Here is a 10508-nt window from a genome sequence, read left to right as displayed (position 1 = left end):
TTTTTTTTGGTCTTTTTGAGACAGGGTTTCCCTGTAGCTCCAGCTGGCCTGTGGAACTCACTATGGAGACCAGGCTGGCCTCGAGCTCACAGAGATCTGCCTGCCTCTGCTTCCAAAGTGCTGGGACCAAAGGTATGCACCACCATGCCCGGTGTGTGTGTGTGTGTGTGTGTGTGTGTGTGTGTGTGTGTGCGTTTTAACTTACGTATTTATCTTTTATGTATATGAGTGTTTTGCCTGTACCACTGGTCTACGCAATTCCCACAGAGGCCAAAAGAGGATGTCGGAGCCCCCAGAACTGATGTTATAGATGGCTGTTAACTGCCATGTGGATACTGGGAACAGAACCCAGGTCCTCTGCAAGAGCAGCAAGTGCTCTTAACCCAAGTCATCGCTCCAATCCACTTGTTTTTGTTTTTTGAGACAGGGTCTCACTGTGTAGCACTGGTTGGACTAGGACTCCCTATGCAGACCAGGCTGACCTCAAACAGAGTTCCTCCTGCCCATGCCTCTCAAGTGCTGGGATTAAAGGCATGCACCACCACATCAGGCCCATTTTTAATTTTGTTCTGTTTCCAAACCCACATCATTAGCTTAGTGACATAAGTTTAAAGTATTACCTAAAGCACCAACTTCCAGAACTCTCAACCCCATCCTGTCTTCCCCATCCTCACTGTCAGGATATTTTAATCCTTTATTATTTCCCACTTGTTGTGATGCAATAGTCTCCCCTAAGTGATCTCCCCATGTCCACCTCTACCTTGCTCCAACTCATTCTTTGTGCCTGTGGCTAGAGTGACTTATCTCAAAAAAAACAAATCCAATCTGATCATGTCACTGAACAGTTTATCCTTCAGCGTTCTCTATCCACCAGCCCCTCAGCTGCTTTTTCATTATGTTTACCACCATTTCACAAGCTTTATTACTTGTCCACTGTCTCTACTCCAACTAGAGTATAAGTTCTATAAGGGCACAGTTTTGTTCACTGCTGTACAGTACATACATGAAAAACTGGACTGATGACCTACAAGCCAAAGTCCTCAAGGCCTGCCATTGCCTTCCTTTTTTCACTTTACTCCTCTCTCTCCAACAATGTCTGTCCAGCCACCTAAACACAACATGCACTTCCATACCTCCTTTGCTTTGCCATATGGTGGCCCCTTTTCCCACCATCTGATCAACCCACCAAAATATCCACAATATTATTTAAACCTCCTTCAGGAAACTTCTCAAGGCTGGAGAGATGGCTCAGCAGTTAAGACCACTGACTGCTCTTGCAGAGGCCCCTGGTTCAGTGCTCAGCTCCCACATGGCAGCTAACAGACAACCGTAACTCCGGTTCCAGGGGATTTGATGCCTTCCTCTGGCCTCTGTGGGCACTGCATGCATGTAGTACACGGTACACTTACATACATACAGGCAAAACACTCATACACATAAGTAAAAATAAGTTTAAAAAAAAAAGAAAACTTCTAACACCATAGAATATATCACTTTCATTCCTTTGTGCTCCGCTTGTACCTTCATCTACAGTGACTCTAATTAAACTACTGGAATTTGTAATCTCCCTTTCTAGATTGTGAGTTCTTTGAGACTAAGCATTTATCTCTTTATCTCCTACTGAGCACAGTCCTTGTCATAAAGCAACTTATCTGAAAATATTCACTGAATCAATACATGCATGACTATTCCCCAAGAGGAATGAAAGTATAGAAATTATAACCAATACCACTATCCAAAGTAATGAAAGAGAACACATCACACAAATCACCAAAAGATTCCAAAACCACTGACATACAGTTGTAATCACACCTTACTCTGGTTCCTCCTTGCTCCAAACCTTTAGGCTCAGTTCTGTTGCTGTAGATGTTGAGACCTAGCTAAGCAGCAAGAAATGGAAAGCAAGCCTAGGTTTCTCAGTGAACAACAATCAAGGTAGAAAGATCATTCTCTGATAAAGTTTTTGATGTTTCATCTAATAAAAGCTTTTGTGTTTCACTTAACACAAGTTAGTGTTGTGCTTTGTGTTGATCGAAATACAAGTATTTTGATTAAACTTCAAAGTAGTTCTACAGGTCTAGATGTTACTACTACCTTCCTAACCCTGAACCAAAGACTAGAGCTGCCCACCAGTTACACCCTATGCCATAAACGGGCTGCAGTTGTGCCCAGGCTACTGACTTGAAGGTATGCAAGGGCCCCCTGAGAGCAGTTACCATAAGCTCTAAGAAACCTTATCCATTACCCCAGAACATTATTGTTTTCTCTAAATGCTGACGGCAAAAGCTTCAGTACAAAGTAAGTGCTGAAGACAGCACAAACTTAAGTGCTTGAAGAAATGGAGAAATCACGCAGGTACTGACCTGGAAGCCTCATCCCTGCTGGCTAGCTTTCATAGTACCGCAGGAAAAAAGTAATCATCAGTCTTACCCAGCTGTGAGCCCTGCCAGCTACAATAACTACTGGTCTGGCAAGATATGCCCATTATTGCAATAGTGACATGAATGTTACACAGGAGCACCCAACTACCCTCTGACTGGATCTAAAGCCTGATCCATGAGACAGAACCCATGCCTGGTACTGTTATCAGGGATAAGAGCCTGTGGCTGGATAGATCATGGGTCCTAGGCGAGAACCTTCTACTAATAATCTACTAAATGGACATAGTATTAAAATGACTCCTAATAACTTATTGCTATACCCACAGATTAGTGCATCTCTCGACTCTCATTGAAGAAGTTTCTTCTTACAGTAGAAAGTAATTAATACAGAGACCCACAACTGGCCAACATGCAAAGAATAAAAGACTACAGAGTGCTCAACCCTAAATGAGACACCTATATTGCATCCCCAAATCCCAGAAGCTCAGGGATCTTCAAAGAAGAGAGGGTAAAAGATTTTAAGAATCAGGGGTGGTGGATGACTACAAGGAAACAGTGTTTTCCAGAGAGCGAGGCAGCAGTACAAATGAACTCACAGCAATTATGCCAGCATTCACAAGCAAGACCTGATCAAGTTCAAGCCAGACAAATCCCACTATGGAGGGGGAAGGTGAACACAAACTTCTACCCCAATGTGAGGAGCTATTAGCATGTGGTAGTTATTGGGAGAGGAAGAGTCGGTTTTAAGGGTGTGACCCCTTGTAGGTAAACCACAATCCAAGGCTGGTTCCACAATCAAGAGTAATTGAGCAACACAAATTGGACTAGATGAAGTGACAGAAAAAAATAAATTAAAAAAAAAACACCACAAAGCTGAGTGGGTAGGGAGGTGGGGATGGATCTGGGAGAAGTTGAAGGGAGGAATAAGATCAAAATAAACTGTATGAAACAATTAATAAAAATATTTTCTTAAAAAAGTTTAATCAGGCTGGCTGGAGAGATGGCTCAGCAGTCAAGAACACTGGGTGTTGTTGCAGAAGACCCGGGTTCGATTCCCAGCGCCCACATGGCAGCTGACGACTGTCCATAACGCCAATTCCAGGGGATCTTGGGCGGGCATTGCACAACATGGGTGCACTTACCTATGTGCAGGCGATATGTGCATATACATAAAAATAATAAATATTTTTTTTAATTTAAAAAAAAAATTTAAAAAAAAAGTTTAATCACAGAGTCAGGCATGGTGGTGCATACCTTTAACCCCAGTACTAGGAGGCAGAGACAGGCAGGTCTCTATGAGATTGAGGCCAGCCTGGTCTACATAGAGAGTTCCAGGTCAGCTGTTGGGGTGGGGGGCCTACAGGAAGACCCTGTCTTAAAGGGAAACACACACACACACAAAGTTCAAGCACACACAGATGTGTGTAAATGAGAAGACATTCATGAATATGAAGCCATTTTGGAAAATGAAAAATCATAAACCCCATGACAGCTAATAGTACATCAATGAAGACAGGATAGACATGCTCCTTCATTTCTCTCTCCTACCACCAAATAATCAAATTCTGGAAAACGTACCTCCCATATTTTTCAATGGTATGTCTTAGTTCAGAATCCCAGCATTCACTATTCATTGAGCTAACAGATTCATAACCAGTGTCTGTTTTGGGGCACAATAAAAATGAAAGCTACTATTTATTGAGAACTTATGTATCAAGCAGTACACCAAGCACTTGATCTTTTAAATCTGCATTTTTCCATTCTCAAACCAAAAATGCAAAGCAAGTGCATCATCTTCTTAAAAAGAGGGGACCAAAGTTCTGAGAAACGCTAACTTGTTCAAAATCTTACAAGTAAAATAGTCCAGTGGAATTCAAACCTAGGTCTAATCTTTAATTCCACCCCAATGTGGTCTTTCTAATGTTCTGCCCCACATAATACCCTGCAAACAAGTTTCACTTTTCAAGCCTTCATGAGCCATCATTCTCTTAACTCCCAGCAGTTCCCTAATCTCTCACTCTTTACCTATGACCATTCTGTTTGTCCACCATGAACATTGCTCCCCTTTGGCCACCTATTTTCAATATAAACTTCAAGATTTACACAGACAATCCTTACTCAAGGCAAGCCTTTGTCCTCAAAACTACACTAAGTGACTGTGTGTTTCAATTATCAGCTAAATTTTTTATCACACTATATTACAACTTTAGTGCCCTATAGCAAAAAGTGAAATTTTAGAATATTTGCATTACGTATATAGTAAGGACTTACACACGTTGAATTAATGAAGCTGTCTAAACTGAAGTCAATTTGATGCACTTTAGAAGTCTAACCTGCTACAAAGACACTTGCTAAGCCTGCAGCAGACTTCTTAATCTCTGGTTTTCAAATTTCTTCATCTGGGAGAATACTCCGCCTACCTAATAGCTTAGGACAGAGAACATGAAATAATGGACTCAGCACCATTTCTGGCATTTTGAAAGTACTCATTAACGTCAGCACCACATTTTTTCACTCTGGAAGTTTTTCCAAGATGATAATCTCAAAAAATACCATCTCCCAATAACTTACATCAGAGATTTAGATCTACTCCAAAAGTCGGAGGTTAACATTTTACAAATATTCCTCATCCACAAGCCCGTCTTCAAGCTTTCTACAAAGCTAAGTAGCTAGAATATCACACTCTAAGTCACTAACTAGCGTTTGCAGTATATTGCTTCTTACTCAAATTCACTCACTGGTTTCCTCCCTCAAAGTTAAAAACCTTGCCCCTCAGGAAGCGGAAGTCTACCCTTCAAGAAACCAGTCATCGCCTCTTCCGAGAGCGTTAGTGGTCCCCACCCCACTTCATCTTCGCACGCCGGCTTTCGAGAATTAGCAGAAATCCCTGATTATCTAGTGCAAACTTAAACCTCTTCGGAGGCGTTTAAGAGAGCCCCTGCCACCCATTCCAATATCTTTTAGGATAGAGAATGAGTTTCAGGCATCATTTTTTGATCAAGAGGTCAACAACTGTACTACCTCCATGGAGACCAAACCTACCACCCCATCCCGCGCCTTTCTGACAGTCCTGGGTCTGGTCCACTCTGCCAGGAGGTGATGGTACTTGCAGGGACCAGATGCCTTCCGCCCACCATGTCAAGTCCTCGCCACTCCCGTGGCCTTCCGCAGCCCAGGCCCGCCGAGGCCTCCCTCCACACGGTACTTCCCCGGCCCGCTACTCACCGCTTCTTGGGGATGGTGCCCGACTCGGGAGCGGCGGGGGTGGCGGCGGGCGACGCTGCGGCCGTCGACGCAGCTCTCCGCGCTTTGCACTCATTGGTACTCGGAGCCTCCGGGGGCCAGCCCAGCAGATGGCCTGACAGAACCCGCAGACGCCGGCGCGCGCGGTCCGCGTCCGGCTCCCGCTCGCCCGCGCCCATCTCGCCCGCTGCGGCCGCTGCCTCCGCCATGGTTTCCGCCTTGTGCAGCCGCCTGAGGCCGCTGAGCGCGGGTGAAAGGTCACTCAGAGCAGCGCCTAGCGCTACCATTCGCTGCGGCGCATCCCGGCAGCCACCGCGGCGACTGCCGGTGGGGTCCTGCCAGGAGCTTCACGGGCTCTGGCCCCACCCACCGTGCCCTCGGCCCCGCCCACCCGCCGAGCCTTGGCCAGACGCACCTGCTAAGCAGGTAAGTGAGTCCTAGAGAAGCTGAGTTTGGCCGGGCAGGGCTGGGCCTGAGCCAAACCGCCAGCGCCCCAGGGGCCAAGCTCGAGGGTGTGACATCCTGGGTGTGGCCTGAGCCCCTGCAGGCGTTTTAGGGAACAAATGCCCGTAGCCTAAGGAGTGGTCCCTTCCTGAGTTCCTTCTGGACTATTTCTGCTTTCCCCTGCAGGGCCAAATCCCAACCGGTATCTCTATCACTTTTTCCTTTCTCTTTACCTACTGTGCTCAATGCTAGATTTCAAATAAGCTTCATTTTACTGATGAAGAAACAGGCTCTGCAGCATAAACTAGTCTAAGAACGCACTAGCTTAAATGCTAAAACCGAGTTGCAACTCAACTCGGTTTCCATTAGTTGCTGGATTGGAGGCAAACTTTTTATTGTTGCAGATAAAATTACCCAAGAGTTGGTCTTAAGAGTTCTTGATGATAAACAAGTACGTCATGTCTAGAGAATGGTACTTAGTAAATTACAGGGATTTCAAAGAGACAGTTTTAACCATTTTCACCTGTGTCTTAAGTAACTTAAAAGGTCCCACCTACAGTGGTCATTGTCACAATCTGTGGTGTCAATACCTTCAAGTTTTGCCTTCTTAGTGTTATGGGAAAATTAGAGACCAGCAGCCAAAGTCAGGTGAGGAGAGGGATTTAATTTTACACTAGCGGATTGACCCACGGATCCTTCCATAAAGGAGTCAGTACCCCCTTCCAGTTTTAGGGGTTTTTATGTTCATGTGAGGAAGTACAAGTAAAAGAACAGCACATAGGTGGAGATTAAGTAAAAGGTACATGTGATAATTAAGCAAGGTAACATATGGCCACAGGTATTACAAAGACTTCCCTCAGGGTCGACCATAGAAGGCAGGCAGGAAGCAGAAAGACTCCAGCTGATCTCCCCAGTCTATCTCTTGTCTAGGAGCTCTTCCTGCTCCAAAGTTCTTAATTACCATCACATTGCAAAAGCTTTCCACCTCCACAATACTAGCAAAAAGAAAAATACTAGTAAAGGAATCTTAAGAGTGCCTTATACCTAAAACTAGATGCTGACAACGGGCCTCTGGGGTCTTCCCAACTTCAGAGACAAAATTTACACTCAACTTCCAAAGAGACCAATTGGTTAAAAAGTATGGATTACATGCTAGGCAAATTGCTGTTGGAGAACTAACCCCAGTGTGAACCTTTGTTAACATTTTTATCCCATTTATTAGTGTGTGTGTGTGTGTGTGTGTGTGTATGTCAGAGGACAACGTGTAGTAATCTGTTCTCCTTCCATCATGTGGGTCCTGCTGATGGAACTCAAGTTGCTCAGTGAGCCATCTCATCCACCCTGCGGAGATGGTTTCTATATTTGAAAAGGTGTCTTTTGGAGGGGAAAAAAAGATAATATTCAACAGAGACTTCATGTGGTTCCATGGGATAAATATTACTTGGCTTTTACAGCTTTTATACATCTGAGACTCAAGTATAAAGAGATGCCAAGCCATAATGAAAACAAACCGATGAATACCAATAGAAAAGTTGTTAAATTATATCTGTATGATATTTTCACAGCTATTAATTTGGTGTATAGGTTGGAGATGGTAGCAAATGCCTTTAATCTCAGCACTTGAGAGCACTTGTTCCAGGCCAGCTGGGGCTACAGGGAGACCCTGTCTCAAGAAAATAAATAATCATGGTAATAATAATTTGGTGTAACTTTGGGATCATAGGAAGTGATTATGAATTTGCCTAACATAAAAGAGCTATAACTTAGCCATTTACTTGATTATTATGTGTTATCTCAAATGCGTTCTTCATGCTACTACACTTATTCCTGTTATATGCTGGTCTCCTGAATTTAAAAGGTACTATAGTAGTAAAAGATTTATATATAAAAATTAAAATAACAAAATATTTCCAGGATAAAAGGGATAATGAAATTCATTTTAAATAAACTTATTAAACATTTGAACAGGTTTATGGAGATACAGAGTTGTTAATTTTCAGTCCACTCCTGGCTTGTACTACACACTGAGTTGGAGATTTAGATTAAATGGGTACTAACAAGTATTGGGTTACCATGAGTACTGAAAGATGTCTTTTATGTTTCTCTGTATTATGTAAATGTTACTTTTGGCACTTCCTTTTACCCATAACAAGAATGATTTGACTCAAGAAAAACTAGGTCTGCCTCCTTGAACCAGATGTATGCAATCTAGAAGAAAACAGTTTCGGTGAAGCTTGGTCTGAATTCTGATTAAGTTTATTCCCTGTCTGTAGGTATGTGATATGATGCCTCCTTTCCTTCAGAAAACTGTAAATTGAGGTATGGGAAACTGGAAAAAAAAAGGGACCGATAGGTATGTGATATAATGCCTCCCTTCCTTCCGAAAACTGTAAATCAGGGTATGGGAAACTAGAAAGAAAAGGAGACTGCTTCTGTTTGTAATAAAACAGCCTTCACTTGAGACAGACTTAAGAAATTCTTGTTTTAAGGCCCCTTTCCTGGCCTGTGCCTAGTTAACCTGTGATGGTAAATCTCTTCCAGTCAATGTTTATTGAGAATGTTTGGGTTTTGTTCAAGCTTTATCTATATATTACACAGTAATTAAAGGTACCAGGCTGGTGCAACTGACCTTCTTGGATGGTTAATAACCATACTTAAAGGCCCATACTAATATGGACAAAGGGGCTTGAGGGACAGTTTTGTTCCTTGCCCTGGAAGATGGACAATGTCCCAAGGGACTATGGGAATCTCTTGATATGTCCTGTAACTGTGGCGAGTCACCTGTCCTCTTGTTCAGGGAGGCCATGGAGACCCCAGAAGATGTACTTGAACCGGTGTCCAGTCTGCAAAGAGGAGGGTCAACACAGGAAACATTTCCTCCATGCTTCCAAGCGAAGCCCCAGTCAAGCAGAACCTCTTGACTTACCTTCATGTAGATGGAACTGGTAAAAGAAAAGCCTAAGGAGCCAGGGGGCTCTCCCCCAAGCCCAGGTGACCCCTAAGGACCAGCTCCTCAACCGACCTTAAAATAAAAGTAAACTGGTTTATTTGGGTCAACTGTATGGCCTTAAACACCCAAAAGGAAAGTATAACCAAAAATTAATCTGTATATTTCTTTAAGAGTCCAAAGGATTGCATTTCCCAGACATTAGACTTAAGTCCAGGTAAAATGTTATTTAGACAATTATTTCTCAGTAATGATTTTGTTCTTAACAAGAAAATGCTGCTCAGGTGTAAGACTTCAATTCTTGGTCTCCAATACTGTAGTGTCCACCTGCAGCTACTATTGTTCTAAAATGATGGCTAAATGTATTTTCTCTCCCTATGTAGAAGACTGATTCTAGCCACTCCAACAGCTATCAAAATGCCTGAAAGCAAATCCTGAGTCCATCACTCTCGAGTCCAGCCTTGGCAGACAAAAGAAAAATTAGGAGAAACCTAATAGAGGGATGGTTTTGAATGCTCTCGTCAAGAAATTCCAATGGACATTTGAAATTTTCCCTGTTGTGACTTTTTTTTCTGGTTCCCTAACACTTGTAATGCTAACTATTCTTGCCTTGTTAGGGTCCGAGACTCCGTGGGCTTCCCAGGAAAACAATATGTACAAGCATGGAGATGTAATTCAAGCAAAGCCTTTACTAAGCCAGCTAGCTGGGGTCGTCCGTCCTCCCAAGACACACAGGCCTGGTTAGAGCAATCGACCCTGAAGCAACTTCAGGCAAAGTTTATATAGGATTTTCACAGCCGTTGTACCAGAGCCCACGCATTTTCACACAACCAATAGCTTTAAAATACCTAACCTATAGATTTAAGCTAATTCATGTGTGTCACCCTCTGGGTGGTACGTGTCAGTTTCCTGATTTCTGTAATCTCTTATTTACACAAGCATTTCTGACTGCTTTCTGTTATCTCTCACATGCCTACCCATGACTTATCACAGGTCACGCCCTGGGGCGGCAGCCCACATCCCGTTATCTATCTCCAGGCACCCTTATGTCTCAGTCTAGCCTTCCCAGAATTGAGTGGCTCTTGCCCAGGAAGTTATAAGCAATGAAGTAATTAAACTCAAGTACTATTAAACTCTCTCTCTCTTTAATCTTTGATTCCCTCTGTGTTTTTCCCTTACAAAGGCAGCTGCCAAGATTACCAGCTTGCCTGCCCTGAGGACTTTTCTTTACACTTCTAATAAAATTTTAACATCTAAAGTCTTGTACCAAGGACTTTGCTTTCTAGACTTTACTTTTAAAATCTCCTGTCTCCTCCCAGTTAGAGCAGCATTCCCTAAATTGGCTCAGAGTGTGCTGTCCCTGGCCAGCTAAATAGATTCAGCTGATTTGGAACTTTTTAAGTCTGAGTGGTCCTTCCCAGTGGTCCCAAACTCTGTAACAGTAGGAATGCTTCTTTCTTCCTCTTCTGAAATATCTTATGAACTAGCCTCCT

General features: G+C 43.2%; 1 protein-coding gene across 2 annotated transcripts in view; it reads right to left on the bottom strand.

Annotated features, from left to right (window-relative positions):
- Positions 1 to 5954, bottom strand: part of Agps (alkylglycerone phosphate synthase) — a 159120-nt gene extending 153166 nt beyond the window's left edge. Inside the window, exon 1 of one of the 2 annotated variants that reach the window (XM_029557257.1) lies at positions 5607 to 5954. In XM_029557257.1, coding sequence (XP_029413117.1) covers positions 5607 to 5911 — 305 coding nt within the window. In that variant the 5' untranslated portion in view covers positions 5912 to 5954. The remainder of the gene's footprint in view (positions 1 to 5606) is intronic. The other variant, XM_008855325.3, reaches the window with a different exon arrangement.
- Between the last annotated feature and the right edge of the window lie 4554 nt (positions 5955 to 10508).

This window comes from Nannospalax galili, unplaced genomic scaffold (assembly GCF_000622305.1).
Source record: "Nannospalax galili isolate Female #2095 unplaced genomic scaffold, S.galili_v1.0 scaffold346, whole genome shotgun sequence".
Taxonomy (NCBI): Eukaryota; Metazoa; Chordata; class Mammalia; order Rodentia; family Spalacidae; genus Nannospalax; species Nannospalax galili.
Note: the sequence above shows the minus strand (reverse complement) of the source record. Positions and strands in the feature narration are given on the sequence as shown.